Below are 21,857 nucleotides of genomic sequence, written 5' to 3'. Positions count from 1 at the left end.
CCATTTATTGTTGCATTGCAGTACTACTTGACAATACATGTTCTCAGTTAAACATAGATGTGATAGTTACATGAATTAAAGTCATCATGTTGTTCTTCACTATGTACACATACATGTACAAAATAGAATATTGATATCAAGTTTAGATGTGGAATTCTGGGGAGGGAACCTTTCTGTTACAGAGGTATCATAAAAAGGGTCCTGTGAGTTTGGGTACTCATGAATAGCTCCTATCTTGATATGCCTTGTTCCAATGGGAAACTCTCGCGAAGAGCTGAGCCGTTAACCTCAAATTGGCTACAGTTTTAGGCCTTCTGCTGATTTGCAATAAATTATGTCTTTGTTCTCTGCCATGCTGCTGCCTTCACATGCATCCAAATGTTCCGGTATGATTTGTGTTGGCCTTTATCTTTGCTGGAAATCTAATGTTGAGTGGTAACACTTGATCATTTTCCTCTGCCAAAGAAAATCAAAATCAATAAATAAATAATGAGTAAAGAAAACAAAAACAAAAAATGTTCAGAACTTATAAATAACCATGTAAAGATGTTAATCATAAGACTCATGCCACAACCTTCTTACAGTATTCAGTATCATTGCCTTCACTAGTATTAAACTAATTCTGGCTTTGGTAGATTCTTAATCAGCATCCAACCATGGAAGTAGCCAAATATTGGAAAGAGATGATAGCAGCAAAAGGAACCATGACAAGAAAGCCATTGCTGCGGATATCTGATATCTACTACAAAGTCTCGGGGGACAAAAGGATACATCTGCTTTTAGCAGAAGATCAACAAGACTTGCAGTTGAGCTCGCTGCTGCTAGTGTGAGAAAGGATAATACCTATGAACATTAGCTTTGTTACTCCATGATTTATCATCATATCTTTACATATTGACCAAAGAGTATAAATTACCAAGTCCCCTGTTATGATAACCATGAAAATGCCAGATTGATGTACGGGGAACTTAGCCAGGATGGAATATCCATCGAGTATCGCCAAAGTGAAACTCCATGGAATAGCCAGCCCCATGATTGTTACCGAAAAACTGCAAGGACAACCATTAAAGTGGACGACTGAATTATTATATTAATCACTCTGAAAACATTTAGTGAGCATAGTATATACTAGTTGCCCTTTCTTTCTCAATATCTGAAAAGTTGAAACTTCTTTTATCTGCATTCTCGACAGTATATTAGTATTTGTGATTACTGCATTCTTCCGTTCATATCATTTAGACTGCTACTACTACTATACCACAGTTACCTATTTTCGTACATGAGTGCCTGTATGAATATGTTTAAGGTTATCATTTATTCCTTATGAGTTTTTTGTGCACTTGTCTTTTTGTTACAAGCATTGGAGTTTACATATATGTGTGAATGTGATCACTAGGTGACATATGCCAATACATGATGAACTTTGGCCGCAGTATGAAAGATGACCTTATTGATCGTATTATAATATAGGTATAGACACTACGATGCAAGCATATGACGGAGTGCGTTTGGGAAAGAAATTACCAAAAGGCCGTGTAGCTGTAGAATCCAACTCCTAAAGACATGAAGACTATAGACGATGAAGAGAATATGACCTGCCCAAATCTCAAAGCAATGCTAGCAGTTGTTCCTAAAGATCCCGGTACACTTTTCATTGCTTTATGCTGTGATCGCAATGAAACTACTGGTAGTGATTTTCCGTCTGATTATTGCCTTGTTCTATATACCAGCTCGGAGCTCCTCTCATGGTTTTGCCACCAACAAGTCTTCACCAAGACCATCATTGCAAGTTTTGAAGGTGAGATCAACTTGGCTTGTGATTGCTCGAACTCTCAGGAATCGGGTTTTCACCACTTTCGTGATTACTTTATAAGTTTCCGAAGAGCTTGAGTGCTAATTGGACAAAGAAAGTTGGTGGGAGATTTCGTGGTAGGAGAAAATAAAGATTCACTTTTTGTATTCCCATCTCATCTTATTTCTTTTTTCAAATACATGGATGGCCCGGATTCATCTGCTATATAATGTTATGGAATCTCTAAGTGTATACTTGAATGGATACAATTGTTTTTTAATAACTGGTTGAAGAGTTTTTTCAAATTTTGAGGTGAGTAGAATCTGATTTGACAATTTAAGAGGGTGTTTGGCTGAGCTTATAAACTCCTCAAAACAGCTTATAAGTTGTTTAGGAGCTTATAAGCTCCTCCAAAGTGTTTGACAAAATAAGCTGTCAAAGAGCTTATAAGCTCCAAAAATAAGCTCCAGGAGTTTATAAGCTCCCCAAAAAATAAGTTCTTCTACCCCAACTTATTTTTTTATAATATCATATGCAACAATCATTTTACAAATATTTTTCAACTATAATTTATTATTTTCATTATATAACATTCAAGTTCATTTTTCTTCGATTTTCTCTGTCTAAAAAAATATTCTCTCTCTCTAACAAAAAATTCTCTCTCTAGCTTATAAGCTCAATTATCCAAACACTTTGACAACTTATAAGCTTTTAAAAATTACATCTTATAAGCTCCAAGAGCTTATAAGTTCTTTAAAATAAGCTTAGCCAAACACGCTCTGGTGATGGATGAGGACGAGGAAAGCATGCCTATTATTTCTGTGTGAGCTCTGCCGACAGGCTACGTAGTAGTACTCACATGGTAAGTGAGTATAATTATATGTATTTGGATTTATGTAAAAGGGTGTTAATATAATGGCATATGGTATCATAAATGTTTGTGGTGTTTGAACTTGACAAATGTTGCTTTGATTTGACGACTAAGAGTTAAGCCTTTAGAGTTAAAGAGTTGTGGTTGGGATGTGGCTAGATACCCCCACATTGTTATTTGGTGGAAATGGGACCAAATATGTTGGCCACTTGTCAAATATTTGCTGGTTGGAGAGGGATATATTACCTTACAATCTTAAACCAACGAGAGAGAGAGAGAGAGAGAGAGAGGTTCATTCATTGCAGCACTCTTCTCAATCTTAAAATTCAGTTGTAACTAATGACATGGATGACCATTCGTAGCCCAATCTACAACTTTTTTTCTGTTCTAAAAATAGTATTTTTAAGAGTAATGCTAAACAGTCATATTATGGCCACCCACAATTTATTTAATTTATTTAACTTATTTTTTAAAATAAAAATAAGATTTAGTTATTTTATCATATTCTCTACATTGTAGTTATTTTTTTATAATTTTTTGACAACTTTTTTAGTTTTATTAAAAAATAAATAAAGATAAAAAAAATTAAAAAAATAGTTACAATGTAGAGAATATAGTAAAATAACTAAATACTATTTTTGTTTTAAAAAATAAATTAAATAAATTGAAATTTTTATTATTATACTAGTTTGAGGAAACTTTCCCTTCAAATTCAAAATTAATCAATTTTCAATAGTTTCCAAACAAATTACCATAATTTTTTTATAACAAAAATACTTGATAAATGACGAAAGTCGATTGAAATGTCGATGTCCTTGCAAATTCAATTTTAATTACGCGCTTCATATCATAATTGCATCATTGCCCCCTATCAATATAATATATACTATAGACAGTCTATCGCCCCAATCTTATATACCGATATAAACATCAAAATTGAAATCTCAATCGTCCTTAATTTTGCTCGGCAAAGCTCCTATTGCATTTTAAGAGTAAACTTTTTGAAGCAATTTGGCTATAAATTGTTTTCCAAAATTGAAAAATCAATCGTCCTTAATTTTGCTCGGCAAAGCTCCTACTGCATTTAAGAGTAAACTTTTTGAAGCAATTTGGCTATAAATTGTTTTCTTAAAAACAACTATATGGAATATTAATGTAAAGACAATTTGGCTATAATTTTTTTTTTCTTAAAAACAAATATTAATGTAAAGACATTAAGCCTAACGAACGAAAAAAAGCTGTTTGTATCTAAAAAATAATTTGGCCCGTGCAGGTTTCGAACCTGCGAATATTAATGTAAAGACAATTTGGCTATAATTTTTTTTTTCTTAAAAACAAATATTAATGTAAAGACATTAAGCCTAACTAACGAAAAAAAGTTGTTTGCATCTAAAAAATAATTTGGCTATAATTTTTTTTTCTTAAAAACAAATATTAATGTAAAGAATAATTTGGCCCATGCAAGTTTCGAACCTACAACTTTCGCGTTATTAGCACGACGCTCTAACCAACTAAGCTAATAGGCCGATTACATTATAAAATGTTAACTTTTTCAACATATCTTTTAGGTTTTAAATACCTTAGATTCAAAATAAAAACAAAATAAACAAACAAAATAAAACATATCTTTTAGGTTTTAAATACCTTAGATTCAAAATAAAAACAAAATAAACTGACGGAGGGAGTATCTTTTAGGTTTTAAATACCTTAGATTCAAACTAAACAAACAAAATAAACTGGCCCATGCAGGTTTCGAACCTGCGACCTTCGCGTTATTAGCACGACGCTCTAACCAACTGAGCTAATAGGCCAATCATTTTATGTATTTTTAAAAACTAGTTTTAAGATAAAATCTACTGAACCAGATCAACGTTTAAAAGCCAAAGGGTGCAGGTCCTATCTCATAATAAACCAACTTAGAATCGAGTTAGGCAGTTGGATCAGTGGTAAAATGGATTTTGGACCCCATTTTTGAAGTAGATATAAGATAGCTTGTTACCAAACAAGCACCCTATGTCACATATCAGTGATTTCACAACACACAATGATCTCTTATTTTCTTTGTCCTTTGATTAGTACTGATTACATACGTTTTGGCTATGAATTCAGTATGTATTCATCCCTACTTCTCTTTCTAATTCAAATGCCAATGCTGTGGAAATTACAATTAGCCCATCATCAAGTCAAGTATGATGGCTTTTGTTCAAGAAAGCAAACCGCCAGCGCTGCTGCATGATGCCCTTCTTGAAACCTACTTCCACGCATATATAGTTTTTGTGTGTCTACTTGTGTAAATAATCATGGGTTTAGATCGAAAATCTATATAGGAGCTTGTTTTAGCTAACATGTCCAAAATTTAAATGGAGGCTGCGCGATTTCATTCGTCAAATTTCGATAGAAGTTGAGACCTCCATTGTCAGTAACAAGACAGAAAAGGTAAATACATTGAGACACTGCCTAGAAAAGAGTCATGTCTGCTGGGGGTCCGTATACGCTCTGCCATGAGTACGGTGTGATCCATTTACCAGCACCACTGTCATCGCCTGAAAATTATTATAGTACATAAGAGATCAAATTGCAAGCCATATTCGAGAAGAATACTCTTAACCAGATAAAATGAACATCTTACTGAAAGCTTAGGTACAGGTCGATTTGATAGCATGTCAAATATCAAGGGTTGAAAAGTTAATAGAATTAATAGACAAACATAACTTCGGCATACCTATCTAGAATGCTCGAGATATTAATTTAGTATAGTGCACCGTATGATGTATTTAGATGCAGGTGTTTGGCTATTGACAGACTTGAAGTACTTTTATTGGTGGGAAAAATCAGAAACAAAAAGGAAAAACAAGTACAGTAATTGAAGCATGATTAATGAGGTAAGCCGAAGGAGAAGAATATAGCTCACCCACAAAGTCATTCAATCCAACAAGTTTGCTTGCTGCCTCAGCCATTGAGAAAGCTTCAGGTATATTGTCTCCCTCCGAGCAGTAACAGAACAAGCAAGTAACCTTTAACCCTTTAGCCTATCAAAGCATTTGAAATTTCAAATCACAATGATGATAAATCATGTTCAGTCGGATATTTAAGTTTCAACATTAATTCCTATTGCTCAACAAGAACAAGATTAGCCACTGGTGTTGGTTTAGATTCTAAACATTTGGAGACCTTTTGTTCTGATTGATTTTCGCAAACCATATGGGGCATAAAATAAGCTCCATACACTCTACAATACATTGGCCATATTCTACACATGCTAAAAAGTTCATTTGAAAGACTGGAGAGGTTATTCCTATGGTATTGAATAGTCTACACATCCAAAATCCTAAAACCAGGTTGTGCAAGCTGGACCGTGCAAATAATGTAATATAATGCCAGAATGTCATTTAGATTCAACATTATAAACCATTACCTTAAAGCATGAAAAGAGTGCAGCAAAAGGCAAACTTGGATAGTAATCTTCATCACCCAGTTCCTCCAAAGGAGAATCTTCTTCAGGTACGAGCACTTCTTGAGCTAATGTATCAAGATACTTCCACGTTCTCAGGGCAGGATCATAATCTTGCAATCTTTTCCACCCAAGGCTTTCACATGCAGTATCAGTTCCATCCAAATTGGAACTAGATAAGTAATAGATCTGCAAACCACTGGTGTATACCACCACTGGATAGTTAAATATACCAAAATTCATTTGTGAAAAATGAATTGGCAGCATAACCCATCGGAAAACTCAAGGACTAGACTTATTCCTCATATTTCTCACTACTCCCTGCCTAACAACTATACACACATATAACAAGAACTTACATGAAATCATATAGAGCTATGAGGTGCATGCGTGCAAATATTGATTTAGAGAAAGAAAATATGGAAATAATATATAAATATTTGCTCTTGCTTGGGCCATTACTGCTTAGATTTATCGAACTGCGGAGTTGAAGTTTTTTTCATGGCAGCAAATGCATGAATGGATCAAAAACTTCTCACTGCGATCAGAAGACAATAAATTGAAACCTAGGGGAAATTATAAATTGCATGTGTCTTGCCTTCATCATTAGCAGGAAATATGTCTCTGGAATTAGATTACTAGATACACAAACAGTTCACTTAAAACCCAAACAGTTATCTAGAGTAAATACCTTGACATATCAATATTCCTCCATCGCCCAAAATCTAAGCTGGAAAGTATGACGACATGCTTCTTTCCATTAGCAGCTGCGAAATTTGCTATGTTCTTAGCATATGCCACCATCATGCCCTGTTTCACAAGCATTCTGAGACAATCCTACTGGAAAAAGCTATAGAATATTTTTACTATTTTGCAATCCAGTTAAAGTGAATGATCAAATTACATTATACAGCTCTCCAAATTCAGTAGATTGCGACGACAAGCACTAGCAGACAGTAATTAGATAAAAACTATCACCATAACTGTAGTAACCAAAATATCGTACCTTAATTACCGGAGACCGCTGCTGCACAAGTGTCAATGCACTGGAAGATGATTCATAAGCTGTGATATTTAACATCCCAAATTTCACATACACAAAATTAACATCATACTGCAACAAAATTAACATCCCCAAATGTTGAAATTTCTAAAGATTGAAATTAAAATAAGGAGTAACCTTCGAGAGAAAGAACTAGTTTTCCGAGAGGCGACGGCGAATAAGCATCATTGCCAACGCAAGGAAGCACATTCTGATCGTCTAAACAGCCGATTTTTTCCGCTTCTAGAGACGAAATTAACAGATCTACAGCTAACTGTCCTACATTTCCGATCGATAGAGCCGGCTGAAACGAGAACCCGAAAACAACAAACAAAATATTTTAAGAAATGCACATGATAATGAAGGAATTAGGGCAACGGTGAACAAAACTTTGTAAAACTAAAACAAACCAGAATTAGAGTAGATGAGGTAGGAGATAATTGTTTTCCATCTTCGAGATAAAACTCCATTAATGCAATTCTGCAGTCGTTTTGGCGCTGCAATTCTCGGTTAATCAACAGTTTTACACTGAACCAGAAGTGGAATTCTTGCTGAAGAAGAAACGCGAGCCCTCTGACGCGCCGAAATTTTGCTTGGACCTTTTAATTGGGCGGACCTACGGAATCGACTGGGCATCCCCAATACTAAGGGTAAAGTCTATGCTAGGATACCCCTAGTGAGGATCTCCGCTCAGATGTCGCCACGTGGCGTGTCTTTAAAGTGAAAAAAAACCCATGAACCACCCCCTTTCAATCCGGTTCAGATTTAAAATAACCCAGCCTATGAAACCCATTTTTATTGTTTTGTAGTTACGGTTTTATAGTTCTTCATTTATACTGTATAAAATATTAAATTCTCTCTCTGTATTCTCAAAACACAGAAGAAAAAATTATCTCCTTCTCCAAAAATTCGTCGGCTCTCTCTCTGAACTCCGGCGAGGCCGGCGCTTAGACGTCGGCGCCGCCTCCCTTCGCCTGACTCTCTCTTCATCCCTTCTCAGCGCGGTCGCTTCTGGAATTGGGGCTTGAAATTGGAGGCGGCGGCGGTTGTGGGGAGGTTGCAGATCTAGGGTTCAGGAGGCTTGGGGCTTGAAATCCGAGGCGGCCGTGGTTGCGGCGACTTGCCTCTCCGATGGCTGAGAATATTGGTATTCAATTTTTCGATTTTTGATTTTGCTGGTTCTCGAATAAAGACCGACGAATGTTGTTGGTGGAGGAAAACTGGCGGCGGATGAAGACCGGTCTCGATTTTTGATTTTTGATTTTGCTGGTATTCGATTTTTTGATTTTCTGGTTCTCCAAGAAAGACCGACGACTGTTGTTGGTGGAGGAAGACCGGCGACGGCGGTTGTGGGGGAAGGAAGACCGGTGGCGGAGGAATTGGCGGTTCTCTGGTTCTGGTGCTGGTAGGGATTGGGGGGCAGAAGACGAGAGAAATATTTACAGAAGAGAGAGAGTTGCAGGAGAGAGAGGAGAGGAGAGAGAGTATTTTGAATCTGTTTTTTTAATAAAATATTATTAATACTAAACTATATTTATGTTAATATATATAGTGTTAATGTACACACGTATATCTATAATAATTATTCTCTTATATTTCTAATAATTTAATTATACTTACATCGGATTTAGAATATTTTCTAATTATTAACTAATCCTATTAATTATGAAATTTAATTATACATAGTTTGTTTTTTAAGCCATTCGTGAAAATTTAAATTTAAGTAGTTATTTAAAATTTTATCAATGCAATAAAATTTGAATGAAATTATTAAATTGTAGTTTAATTAAAAAGATAAAGGAAAAACCAGTGAAAGCACAAGTACGCAAACAAGGTGCCCGAGGCTCGAGAAGGAGCTTGTCAAAAGAAAGAAAAAAACAAAAAAGAGGAAACGCAAGAAGCCTAAAACTTCAGCGTACAGAAACTCAATCTCAAGAATGATCCATGTTGTTGCAGAAGTCGTCCATCTCCATTTCATCCGACCAACGTCCTTTGGAGATATTATTCATAGCACAGATACTAGCACTTCTGCTATTATCTATAACAAACTCCCTCGGCTTATAACCCATTTCCTCCGCATGACGGAGTCGATTCTTTATGCTATCTTCCAAAGGTTGTTGGACGCGCGGGCGCTCCATACCCTTTGGAGGACGTCCCCGTCGTTTAGGCGGTGCTTGGTCAACAAGAAATTGTATTCCCTGGTTAACCTGCTCCTCTAACCGATTAATACGACTTGCAAAATCTGGAGTAGGAGAGTCTTTAACATTCTTCCCAGACGGGGTCTCCATCTCAAGATCCTCGTCCACCTCCTCGTCACTATTAGCTGGCTGAATAATCTGCTTCAAAACAGCCGTATCCGGCCCGTAAACTGTTAGGTCAGCCATCTCGCTTGATTGCTCCGTCGTCACCAAAGGGGCAAAGGAATTCCCAGACTTCTGCTCTCCCGTGGTCTGCTCAACTTGAGCACGCTCCGTCAGAGCAGACTTCACCTCAACAGCTTTAACAGATGTAACTTGCAAATGATCCGAAGAGTCATTATTATCTACCGCTTCCAAAGCCTTAGTGTTATTCAACACCGAAGCTTGTACCACCGCCTTCCCGATAGCGTACCATTCCGGTCCGTAATCTTGCATCGATGACAAAAAATAGGTATATATTCATAACTGAACTCCACTGAAAACTCGTTGTCCCCTCCATCAATATTAAGCGTCATCGGCAAAAGCTGTGCCAAATCAATTTCAACCAACATACGCACAAAGTGTCCTACATCTTCAGTCATAGAATTTCCATCAATTTTCAACGGCTGTCCAAGCCAACTTCCAATACCCGAAATAATTTCAGGATGCCAAAACTCCACAGGCAAATAATAAATCCGAACCCACACCTGAGCGAGAGAAGAAGATTCCTTGTAGGGATTAAAGTAACGTACCCAATCACGTAACCGAAGCGATCCAACAGATAAATTCCATAAAAGATTAGCTTTGGCAGTGGCTTTATCCTCTTGCGACTGAAATCTAAGAGTATAGTAACCCTTTCCCATAGGCATCAAGTGCCAGGGAGAAGAAATTTTCCAAAGCGATTGAAGTTCCGCCTTTAACTCACGAGATTGCCTCGGCTTATCGCCTTTATTTAACAAAAGTCTGCCTATAAGAGCATGCTTAAACTTCTTCAATTGAGAATCCTGAATATCACGTGGTATAACAAGAGTACCTTGATCACCATGCCTAACCGGACGGAGGGCACGAAAATTATGCGCTGGTAAATCCGGCTGTCGAACCGTTGGAGGGGCAGTAATCCGAGCGTATGAAACGTTCTGTTGTTCAGTCGAATTCACAGAAACAGGTGCAGCAGGGACATCCACCGTGCTCCTGAGATTAACTTGAAAGTTTTGCTTAGAAACCCCATTCGAGGGTTTGAAATGTTGTTCAAAATTTGCAGAAATCAAGGGGAGATTGAGGGCTCCTCTGTCTGATGTCGGAGCGGAAGCAATCGGCGCAGCAACCCGAAAATCGGCGCTGGAGTCTTCAGCCTCACGAAGAGCAGCAGGGTGAGGGAACTTCTGGGGAGAAAGAGCATTCGGGGGACGCTGCTGGGGAGACGCGCCCGATGTTCGTGGAGAAACATTGCCGGAGAACTCTGCCGTCGTAGCCATCGGAAACTCGGCGCTTGAGCGTTCAGCCTTACGCAGAGCAGCCGGATGATGGAAGGCGAGGCGACGGGGAAGGCTGGGCGAGTCTGGGAGGGCGGCGGCGCATCAAAAGAAGGTTGAGCAAGCCGGCAAGGGCGGCGGCACGGAGAGGCCTGAAAGCGGCGCTGCCAAGAATGCGAGGATTTCTCTGCAGATCTGAGCACAGCACAGCAGCAGCAGCTGGTGGTGAGCAACGCCGGGCTGGTGGCAGATCTGAACACAGCAGCAGCAGCGGCAGATCTCGTTTCAGTTCAGCGGCAGATCTCGTTTCCGAGGATGAGATTTAGAAGCCAAAAGATCTCAGTTCAAAAGATCTCGTTTCCGGCAGATCTCAGTTCAGCGGCGTGCGGCGAGCAACGCCGGACTGGTGGCAGATCGGCGAAGGCGGGGTGGTCAAACCCCCTACAATATTACCCCCTACAAACCCCCTCTTTGAATGAAATGGTATTAATGAGTTCGAAGTTAATGGTACTCAATTAATTTAGACTCGATATAATAATTTACAATTAAAATATTTCAAAAAGATGACAAGAAAATAATTTTTTTTGATAAAATTCTCACAAAGCAGGACCAGTGCTATAATAACTTATTTATATTTCAAACGCAGATAGATATGCATGTGATAGAAAAATCAAGTGTAATATTAGGGTTAATTGCGTCTAAATACACGAACTTTTGGTCCATTTTAGTTATCCCATGAACTTTAAAAGTTGTCAAAAAAATATAATTTTAACTCATTTTAATTTTTCTCACGAAAGTTGAAAATTAAAAAAATATATATATACACAAACTTTGGCTCATTTTATTTTTTCACATGAAATATATTGTTATAAAAAAATGGATTTTTTTTTTATTTTAAATTTTTTAAAAATGAATTCGTTTTGATTACTAAATATAATTTAAAAGTAAAAAAAATCATGTCACTCATGAATAATTGTCACTATCATTAATTAAAATAATTAAGCTAGCTAGTTAATTATAAAAAAGTTATTTAGATCATTTTTTTACAATTCTCAAAGTTTGTATACATTATAAAATACACTCTAATATTTTGTTTGGTAAAAAGTAATACGAAACAGACGACCCTTTATAAATTAAAAGCCCGAAATTTTTATACTGATTTGAAGGATTCTGTATACCACCTACGGAGGTGGTATATGTAATACAAATCTTAATTATAACTATTATTAACTATATATAATCTTAATACATCATACCAAACAACATATTATATTTTACAGATATTTTAATACTTTTTAACAAACATGATATTAATAATAATGTATAGTCAAAGACATCCCAGTCAAATATATCCCACCTTATCCCATACCGCGTACCAAACGGGTCCTCATTGTATATTTTATAAAGGATGTATTTTGTAAAGTTTATATCTACTCAACCGAACATAATATTACATAACTAATCCTATCTTATCCTATAAACCGAACACCCGGGATAGGATAGGATTAGTTATGTAATATTATGTTCGGTTGAGTAGATATAGTTCAAGACTTAATCTCGAGATTATGCCACGTAGGATTAGTCATGGTGATTGAGTCTTAGCCTACCCCCTATGACAAAAATAATCTCGCCCAATTCAATCTCGGGTAATCTCGGGATAATTTAATCTCAGGCAACCGAACATTGTATGTATTAAGTATATATTTAATATTAGGGTGGGAATTTATACCTATAAATTATATATTTTATAAAGTGTTATATATATATACCTATAAATTATATATTTTATAAAGTGTAATATATATAATGAATATATTATATATAGTATATAATTGAAAAAGAAAATGAATGTATAAAGTATTTGTAATGTGTATATCTTTTAAAAACTAAATCAAGTATTTAACAAGCAATATTTGATATAATACATATGAGATATCTATACTATATTAAAAATGGAGTTTTCAATTTCAAATTGATTTACAAATCAATTTCAAAACTGAGTGACAATTTTGTAGTTAGAATAAAATTGAAGGTTTATTTATAAGCTATACATCTTTTTTTTTCATGATGCGGTGCCTTTTCTCATTATCATCTACCGCCCTTTCTTTCCTCCCGGCTATTCACGCATGAAGAAACTCGTATGTATGCTCGACTTCGGTTGCCGGTTCTTATTTTTCTATTTTATTTCTTTTTTAAAATTGTGAAATTGGACTAATTATAAAATATTTGATATGCATATCAAATTAAAGATCATGACAAGAGCTTTAATTTGATATATGTTATTTAAATATTGGATTTAAAATATAAAAATTATATTTATTTAAAGATTAAAAATTAATAAAATTCTCTCTCCTCTCTCCTCGTTTTTTTTTTTTGAATAAATTTTTATTTTTCAATTATCTTTTAACTTATATTGTTTTCTTTTTTAACAATTTCAATTTTTATTAATATGAATTATTATTTATTATTTTTATATTAAACTAAAATATATTTATCTTAAATTATTAGTATTTTTAATATAGAATTTTTATATAATAATCAAATTAATATCAATTTTATATATAATAAAATATAAAAAATATTTTTCGTGCGTTGCACGAGTGCAAATGCTAGTATATTTTATAAAGTGATTAGAGGGGAATGGATTGGAGATTCCCAAATCCAGCCACGATTAGTGGAAGTTCGATTAGCAAACTCCGGCGTGACATGGCGATTTGGAGTTCATAATCTTGACTGTGATTAGTGGGGAATGGATTGGAGATTCCTCAATCCAGCCACGATTAGTGGAAGTCCGATTAGAGAACCAAAACGTGAAAAGACGATTTGGAGTTCATAATCTTGACTGTGTTTAGAGGAAAATGGATTTTTAGATTCCTGAATCCAACCACAATTAGTGGAAGTCTTGATTCGATTTGTAATAAACTAACTTGATTTAGTGAATCCCCGATTCGATTTGTTATAAACTAACACATGTATTTGTGAATCTCCGATTCAATTTGTTATAAACCAACTTGAATGTGTGAATCCCCGATTCAATTTGTTATAAACCAATTTGTTTATAATTTGTAGTTTAGATTTTAAACATTTATATAGTTGGTTGTTCATAATATATAGTACTCCCTCCGTCCCGCTATTCAAGTCTCGTATTCCTTTTTGGGTTGTCCCACCGATAATGTCTCGTTTCCTTTTTAGGAAATAATAAGGGGTGTCTTAAAATAAATTAACTCACTAATTGTCTCACTTAACACTAATTAATTTCGGACTTCACTCCCCCAACCCATCTTCTCTTTCTTCTTTTTCTTCCTTTCTCTCTCAACTCACGCTCCCTCACTCTGAAACTGCCGCCGCTACCGCGACCAGCATCTTGCCCCTCACCTCTCACCCCCATGTCGATCTCTTTCTTCTTTTTCTCTCTTTCTTCTTTTTCTTCCCTTCCCTGACCCATTGGTGTCTGATTTCCCCCTTTCTTCGTCTTCCGCCTCTCGTCGCGCCGCCCACTCGCCGTTTACAGAGAGGCGCCGCCAACAACCTCCTCTCATGCCGCGCCGCCAGCAGCCGCCTCCCCGCCACGCCGCGTCGCCGGATCGCTGTTTACAGATCCACCGCCGCAACCCACGCGTTTACAGATCCGTTAATTTAGTTCATGAATTTTGATTTTTGGTTCTAGAATTTGTTAATTCTGGAATTTGTGATTTTTGTCGAATTTTGGTTTTGAAATTTATTGGAATTTTTGGTTCTTGAATTTGTCGATTTTTGGTTCAGGAATTTGTTGATTTTGGAATTTCGATTTTGTTGCGATCTTCTTAATTTTGTTCTACGAATCTCTAATTTCTCAGTTTATTTGATTTTGTTTTTGCTCAGTCATTGAATGCGAATCTAAAGCTATTCAGATTATTGAATCGAAATTGTAACAAGTATAAAGTCTTTGTAAAATAGAAATAATTAATAATCCCTTAATCACAAACACCACACTCCTTATTCACTTAACTTGCTTCTCCTTAATACCCGTGCCGAAAAGAAACGGGACTTGAATAGCGGGACGGAGGAAGTATATTAACTAGCATATTTTATATAATATACTATCGAATTGATTTTTATATAGTTTCTAGTTGCAATATTTCTAATTGATCATAAAGTATACACTATAAAGTACGGTTTATAGTCCTAAAGGTGGACGACACAAGTTTTAATAAAAATGGTTATCGTATTGTGAGTGGAGAAAGGACACAACTTAAAAAGTAGTGTTTATAATGATAATTAACTAGTTCGATCATTCGTGCGATGCATGGCGAACATTGAAAGTAAACGATATATTTAAATAAATAAATAAATATAAATATTAAAAAAATAAAAGTATAAATTTTCAATTTTGTATAAAGCGTAATGATAATTATATTTAATAAATTTAAAAATTATTTGATAATGAAAATTAGTACGCATTATTATTATAGAATATTACACAACATAATAAATAAATAAATAAATATTTTCATATACAAATATAAATAAAATATTACTCCCTCCGTCCACTAATTGTTGGCCTAGGAGGCAAAACACGGATTTTAAGAAAAAGTGTAGTGAGTGGAGAAAGGGACCCACAAAATATATTATTTATTAATTGAGTGGAGAAAGGGACCTACAAAGTGTATTGTTTATTAGTTGAGTGGAGAAAAAATGTATTATTTATTGGGACCCACCAATTAAAAAATTATAAAGACTTACTATAAATGGGTAGGATATAAATTGGTGGACGGACCAAAAAGGAAAGTAGGCCAACAATTAGTGGACGGAGGGAGTATAAAATTTTAATGAAAAAGATAAAATAAAATATTTTAAAATTTTCATAATTATTCATTTTAAATTATTTTTTGATTATTTTTATAATATATTAAATTTAAGATGTATATTGAATATTTTTTCATGAATCAAATTTGACAATGTTTACAAAAGAATTAAAATACAAAAACAAAATAAAAAAAAATAGTGGAAAAATTGGTGGAAGAAGAGAAAGAAAAAGAGAGGGAAAAAATGAAGGAAAAAAACTCCTCTTTTATATATTATATAAATATAAATTATATTGTGTTATATATTATATAAATATAAATTATATTGTGAGTGGTGAATAGGGTCCACTATGGAATAAATAGTTTACAAAAATAGAAAGGGACAAATTTTTGTGGGTATTCAAAAATGACAAAAATGAACTAGTATTTTTTATGGACGGAGAGAGTATTTTATATAATATATACTTTATAATATACTTTATAGTATACTTTCTTTATAGTATATAATATATACTAATATACTATATAGTATATAGTATAATATACTATATAACTTTTTATATATTGTATTCTTTATTCTATAAAGTAAGTTATTTATATAATTAAATTATTTTAAATTATTTTTTAATATAAACTTTAAATTAATTAAATCTGCAAATTTTTAAAAAAAATTCAAACCACCCCCCTCCCCCAAATCCCTACCACCGAACCAGAGAAGTAGAGAACCCTCGGGCCTCCGCCAAAACCCGTCTTCTCCCCCGTCGCCACCCCCAATCCCTACCACCACCAGAATCAGAGAACCCTCCGCCGCCGGTCTTCCTTCCCCCACAACCGTCGTCGCCGGTCTTTCTCCACCAACAATAGTCTTCGGTCGTTCTTGGAGAACCAGCAAAATCAAAAATCGAATACCAGTGTTCTCCATCGCAGAGGCAAGCCGCCGCAACCACGGCCGCCTCGGATTTCAAGCCCCTAAGCCGCCTGGAACCCTAGATCTGCCCCCCACAACCGCCGCCGCCTCGGATTTCAAGCCCCAATTCCAGAAGTGACCGCGAGGAGAAGGGTTGAAGAGAGAGAGTCAGGCGAAGGGAGGCGGCGCCGACGTCCGGGCGCCGGCCTCGCCGGAGTTCAGAGAGAATTTTTGGAGAAAGAGAGAATTTTTGCTTCTGTGTTTTGAGAATGCAGAGAGATACTTTAATGTTTTTGTACAGTATAAATGAAGAAGTATAAATCGGTAACTACAAAATACTTATACAATAAAAATGAGTTTCATAGCTATACGCCTATACAATAGGGATTTGGTGTAGGTTGGGTTAATTTAAATCTGAACCGGGTTGAAGGGGGTGGTTCATGGGTTTTTTTCACTTTAAAGACATGCCACGTGGCGACATCTGAGCGGAGATCCTCACTAGAGGTATCCTAGCATGGACTTAACCAATACTAAGGGTACTTTTAAACTTTTAAGGTCACTTCCTAATTTTCTGACTATAATCTTCTTATTTAAAAAAATAATAAAAATATTTATGATTGTATTATCATATTCTTACAGTTCCTGTTTTTAAAATTTATAATAAACTAATAAATTTATAGAAATTAATTTAAAAAAAATATTACATACAGTACATTTTTTTAACAGATAAATCTATGACCCTTAATATTGAAAATATTTATAATATTAAAAACCCTATTTCTCTTCCAATGTGAAAGGACCAAAATGCTTGAGAAAATTCTTCCACATAGACAAACCTATAAGGCTCGTCTTTACGCGTGCAGTACTGCTCTTGATCTTTTGTTGATGTTATTTCCCATATTTGATGTTCTTAATTTTGAATTGGGCCTATATAAATGAGTTATTTAGAAGTATTTTTTATATTAAATTCAAAATAAGGATTATAGATTTATCTTTTAAGAGATATTGTACGTAATATTCTTTCGGATTAGATTTTATAAACTTATTAATTTGTCACAAATTTTAAAATGGGGCTACATGGGTATAATGGTACAATCATAATTATTTTTATTATTTTTTAAATAGAATATTACAGTGAGAAAATTAGAGATTGTGTTTAAATTTACCCTATATTAGGCCTATATTTCGAGCTGTATTTAGAAATCAAACATTAGGCTATTACCTCAATTTCTCTACTTTTAAACATTGATTCTATTCATAACCTTTGGGCCTCGTGAGTGATTGGGTCTTTTAGTGAGATACTAGAAAATGCATCGGTTAAGGCTCTTCCAGGGGGCCTCATGACCCGTGAGTGATTGGGTCTTGAAACGTAGCTTTGTTAACTTTACTTGCAAAGGATTTCCTTCTTGGCGTCAATATTTCATTTACTAAACAAGTATAGGGTCACTTGACTCACTTCATCTTTAGTTGTAAATTTATCATAAAAAAAGAAAAGATAATTACAATTTCATCCTTTAAATCTTTTCTTTCTTCTCCCTCATTTCCTACAAAATAGAATTTGATTCTTACTCATTCCTCATTTTACTACAATGAAACATTTTGGCGATAATATTATTCCTCCATTTTTAGTGTGATAATATTATCCTTCATTTGTAATGAAAATGAGGAATGAATAAGGGTCACATTTTATTTTGTATGAAAAGAGGAAAAAAGATAGAAATGATTTAAAGAGTGATTTTTTTTATGATAAATTTACAACCAAAGATAACGTACCTTACAGTTACATCTCAAATCACCACACCATTTAAATTCAAAATCTGTTCATGCCTTCATTATTCAAAGAGAAGTTTATGTTTCCTACCCGCAAAGGTTCAGCTAAGTTCAACTCTAGCGAGATTCGTCATTTTCCTGTTCGTGATTAAAGGAAAACTGACAATCTCATACTTAACATGCTCTTATTGAACTAGATTTTTCTTCCTATATCTTACTCTCTCCGTCCTATAAAGCATGACACAGTTCTTTTCGGTATGAAAATTAAGAAATTGGTATTTTGTGTGTTAAGTATGGTAGGTGAAAAAGTGAAAATGTAAATAAATAGTAAATTTTTTACTATTTTTAGAAACGTGTCATGCTTCATGGGACAGACCAAAAAGGAAGCTGTTCATGCTTCGTGGGACGGAGGGAGTATTTCATTAATATTCTTTTTCTTCTCTCATTTCTCTCACTCTCTATAGTTCACTTTACACGTGTTTGTTTCGAAACATGCAACAAGCTAGAGCAACATTTATTAATTGAATGTATTGATTTTTAATGTTATTTTATGATTTATCATATAAGGGTGCGTTGTCTTTGATTGTAAATTTATCATGAGAAAATGAAGGATAAATAAAATTTCACCCTTTAAATCCTTCATTTCTTTTCTCACATTTCCTACTTAACCCTTACCCATTATTCATTTAGGGCGTGTTTGCTGCTATGGTTTATGCAGTATTAGCATAATAATACTGACTATTATTGGTGGATGGTGGTCTTTTAAATTAACACATTAAGCCCTTGATTATGTAAGGCGCGGTCCAAAAATTAGAGATTACTACTGATTACGTAAACCCCACCACCCCCCCCCCCCAGATACGGTATCCATCGATTTAATCTTCATTTCTTTTCTCTTTTTTGCCCTCAAATCTCACAAAATATCAGACGCAGAAAAGCCTCAAATCAGCGGCACCTCGCTCTTCCACAAAGCAGACGCAAATCGCCCAGGAAGAAGACGCCGCAAAATCTGCTGTGCAAGAGCAGCCCGAACTATTTCCACTCAAATCAGCGGCACCCCGCTCTTCCACAAAGCAAACGCAAATCGCCCAGGAAGAAGACGCCGCAAAATCTGCCGTGCAAGAGCAGCCCGAACTATTTCCGGGAATTTCTGAACGGTATATGCTGTAATCCATTGATTTAATCTTGATTTCGCATACAAACTACCTTATTCGAAACCAGAAGTTCTACGAAAGCATGAGCGAATTATTTGCAAATTTGTTTACGTTTTATAGCAATAAATTCAACAGCACTAAGGATGGATGCATCACGTTTTATAGCAACAAATTCAATGAAGTATTGGACACTCGCCTTGCGTTTGGGCGGAGCTCATGTTGTAGCGCTTTCGATTCCTCGCGCGGTAAGCAAATAATTGACAGTCACAGAACTAAACCCTATTCTCTGCGTGATTTATGAGTCCAAATTTCCATAGCAATGTGAGTTATATGCGTGGGATGTTTCCCACGTTTTTAATGGTAATTTGTGAATTATGTGAGGGCAAATTTGTACTTAGCGGCCCACGATTCATTAATCTGCACTATCTTCCATATCTTAATTTAGGTTATCAAAATAGATTTAAGTTTATCTCTTTTCATCTTTTTAAATTAGCAAACGCAATTAAGTATTAACAATACACACGATTCTAGCTAAATAAATCAAATTTAAACTATATAGGCTAATCCCAAATGGCGCAGCATACACGCCCTTACACTACAAAGGAGAGATAATATTATCCCTCTATTTTTGGTGTGATAATAGTATCCCTCCTTTATAGTGTAAATCATGAATGAGTAAGGGTCAAGTAGAAAATATGGGAAACAAAAGGAAGGATTTAAACGGTGAAATTTTATTTATCCTTTATTTTCTCATGATAAATTTACAATCAAAGAGAACGCACCTAAGTTGACAAAATTTAGCCTCTTTTTATTTTGAACTTTTTAAAATCACCAATAAAGGGCCTATTTTAAAAAATTTACACGGCCCCCATATTTTTCTAGATTCTTTAGCATGAACTCTCCAAGCCAGCCTAATGATCGCACGATGAGTTGAGTGGAAAAATAATTCATCACAAATTTTGTGCTGCCCATTTTCTAGTTGCAATCCACTAACACGGTTTTAACCGTTTAAGTATTAGTTTTTCGTCATACCTCTACAGTGATAATTTGACTCCATTTTAGCAAAACGTAAGCGATAGTATTCATTAATTGAAGATTAATAAATTATTAATTCATAAAAAATATTAATAAATTATAACTAAAATTAATAAACTCTAACTAGAATGAACTATATTCTAATCAAAACTCTTATTAACTTAATTAATTAATTAATTAATTAGGTGGTTTTGGGTACAACCGAATTTCATCCTCACTTAGATCCTGACCCACACTCTGACTCAAATCCGTATTCTGACCCGAACCTTATAAATAACACTATTTTGGTTGCGGGTTAACCTGGTTGTACTGTACACCCAATTGTACCCAAGTTTTTGTGTTAATTAATTACTAATTGCGTGGAGATTGCCACGACAATTTTTTTGCATTTGATAATCAATTTTTAGTATAACACAAACTCGTTGGAAAAAAAAATCTCGTAATTAATTAATGCATAAATGAAGGGGTTAAGTATTTTTTTTTTTTTTTTGAGGGGGGAGAATGGGTTAAGCATTAAAAACACTTAATATACACAATGCGAAATAAATATCTCTCTAACATCATGTTTTGTGCAATTAATTTTGTTTGTTATCGTTTATGAAGCTGGGCAAATTCCTCATCTAATAGGGAGTTAACAATTGTTACGTAAGGGGAGCTATTTGCCCAATTTTATGAGCGATAGAAAGTTGCTACATAAAGATAATTAAAAAAAAAACTATTAGTATTTGTTATAAACATTAAAGGTCTTTTTCCTATTTAACCTTTTGATTTATAATACTAGTATTTGCATCCCGTGCAATGCACGAAAAAATATTTTTTATTGTATATATTTATATAAAAATTAGTACTAATTCAATAATCATACTCATAAATATAATAAAAATTAATTTTAATTAAATATATTTGAATTGAATATTAATAATAAAAAAATAAAAAATAATGTACAATTATTAAATTTGATATTATGAAAAGCAAAAAAAATAAGTTAAAAAAAATAAAAAATACTAATAAAAAAGAATTTAAAATACATTTTTTTTCAAAAAGATCAGAGAGGGGAGAGAAATTTATAAAATTTTAATATTTAAAAAAATTTAATTTGTACATTTTAACTCAAATATTTGTATAAAATATATCAAATTAAAGCTCTTATTGTGATCTTTAATATGATATGCATATTAAATATTTTATAATTAATCGAATTTCACAATTTTGGAAATAAATAAAACAACAAATTAATAAGAAGTTAAAGAAATGGAAAATAAAAAGAAAAATATAGTTTAAACATAAACCTTTAATTTTATTATAACTACAAAACTGACACTCAATTTTGAAATTGATTTCAAATTGGAAACTGTTTTTTTAATATAGTATAGATAGATATCACCCGCTTTCTCAAAAAAAA

General features: G+C 34.3%; 3 protein-coding genes and 2 non-coding genes across 8 annotated transcripts; all 5 read right to left on the bottom strand.

Annotated features, from left to right (window-relative positions):
* Positions 1-66: 66 nt before the first annotated feature.
* On the bottom strand, positions 67-2,092 carry LOC131000920 (CASP-like protein 5C1). 3 transcript variants are annotated; one of them, XR_009093810.1, is made up of 4 exons: positions 1,525-2,092; positions 917-1,049; positions 575-843; positions 67-456 (listed from the first exon to the last, which is right to left on the bottom strand). XR_009093810.1 is itself a non-coding variant. In XM_057927068.1 (3 exons), the coding sequence occupies exons 1-3, from the start codon at positions 1,653-1,655 to the stop codon at positions 640-642; spliced, it is 468 nt and encodes a 155-aa protein (XP_057783051.1). In that variant the 5' UTR covers positions 1,656-1,841; the 3' UTR covers positions 67-639. The 3 variants fall into 3 exon arrangements, 1 of the variants encoding a protein (XP_057783051.1); XR_009093811.1 differs by having other exon boundaries at positions 583-843; positions 1,525-1,815; XM_057927068.1 differs by having other exon boundaries at positions 67-843; positions 1,525-1,841.
* Positions 2,093-4,115: 2,023 nt separating this feature from the next.
* On the bottom strand, positions 4,116-4,189 carry TRNAI-AAU (transfer RNA isoleucine (anticodon AAU)). Its single transcript has one exon. It is a non-coding gene; the product is annotated as a tRNA-Ile (tRNA).
* Positions 4,190-4,400: 211 nt separating this feature from the next.
* TRNAI-AAU (transfer RNA isoleucine (anticodon AAU)) lies at positions 4,401-4,474 on the bottom strand. The gene has a single exon. It is a non-coding gene; the product is annotated as a tRNA-Ile (tRNA).
* Positions 4,475-4,968: 494 nt separating this feature from the next.
* Positions 4,969-7,812, bottom strand: LOC131000885 (uncharacterized). Of its 2 annotated transcripts, none has more exons than XM_057927023.1 (7): positions 7,567-7,812; positions 7,295-7,460; positions 7,121-7,179; positions 6,806-6,924; positions 6,079-6,313; positions 5,575-5,692; positions 4,969-5,206 (listed from the first exon to the last, which is right to left on the bottom strand). In XM_057927023.1, exons 1-7 carry the CDS (start codon positions 7,624-7,626, stop codon positions 5,121-5,123), a joined length of 843 nt encoding a protein of 280 aa, XP_057783006.1. In that variant the 5' UTR covers positions 7,627-7,812; the 3' UTR covers positions 4,969-5,120. The 2 variants fall into 2 exon arrangements, with proteins under 2 accessions (XP_057783006.1, XP_057783007.1); XM_057927024.1 differs by having other exon boundaries at positions 5,579-5,692.
* Positions 7,813-8,027: 215 nt separating this feature from the next.
* On the bottom strand, positions 8,028-11,145 carry LOC131000877 (uncharacterized). The gene is made up of 2 exons (XM_057927012.1): positions 10,367-11,145; positions 8,028-10,279 (listed from the first exon to the last, which is right to left on the bottom strand). Exons 1-2 carry the CDS (start codon positions 10,806-10,808, stop codon positions 9,726-9,728), a joined length of 996 nt encoding a protein of 331 aa, XP_057782995.1. The 5' UTR covers positions 10,809-11,145; the 3' UTR covers positions 8,028-9,725.
* Between the last annotated feature and the right edge of the window lie 10,712 nt (positions 11,146-21,857).

This window comes from Salvia miltiorrhiza, chromosome 8 (assembly GCF_028751815.1).
Source record: "Salvia miltiorrhiza cultivar Shanhuang (shh) chromosome 8, IMPLAD_Smil_shh, whole genome shotgun sequence".
NCBI lineage: Eukaryota > Viridiplantae > Streptophyta > Magnoliopsida > Lamiales > Lamiaceae > Salvia > Salvia miltiorrhiza.
This window is presented reverse-complemented; position numbering and strand designations above follow the sequence as displayed.

Bases quoted from the DNA above. Each gene is read 5' to 3' on its own strand.
- LOC131000920 (XM_057927068.1), bottom strand. From the start codon at position 1,655: ATGAAAAGTGTACCGGGATCTTTAGGAACAACTGCTAGCATTGCTTTG. The intron at 1,050-1,524 runs GTAATTTCTTTC...TTGTCCTTGCAG, and splicing joins TACAGCTACACGGCCTTTTG to TTTTTCGGTAACAATCATGG. The intron at 844-916 runs GTAATTTATACT...TAATGTTCATAG, and splicing joins TTATCATAACAGGGGACTTG to GTATTATCCTTTCTCACACT.
- LOC131000885 (XM_057927023.1), bottom strand. From the start codon at position 7,626: ATGGAGTTTTATCTCGAAGATGGAAAACAATTATCTCCTACCTCATCT. The intron at 6,925-7,120 runs GTACGATATTTT...CTTGTGAAACAG, and splicing joins AGCGGTCTCCGGTAATTAAG to GGCATGATGGTGGCATATGC. The intron at 6,314-6,805 runs GTATTTACTCTA...GGTATACACCAG, and splicing joins AGGAATATTGATATGTCAAG to TGGTTTGCAGATCTATTACT.
- LOC131000877 (XM_057927012.1), bottom strand. From the start codon at position 10,808: ATGGCTACGACGGCAGAGTTCTCCGGCAATGTTTCTCCACGAACATCG. The intron at 10,280-10,366 runs GTACTCTTGTTA...TGTTAAATAAAG, and splicing joins GGTTAGGCATGGTGATCAAG to GCGATAAGCCGAGGCAATCT.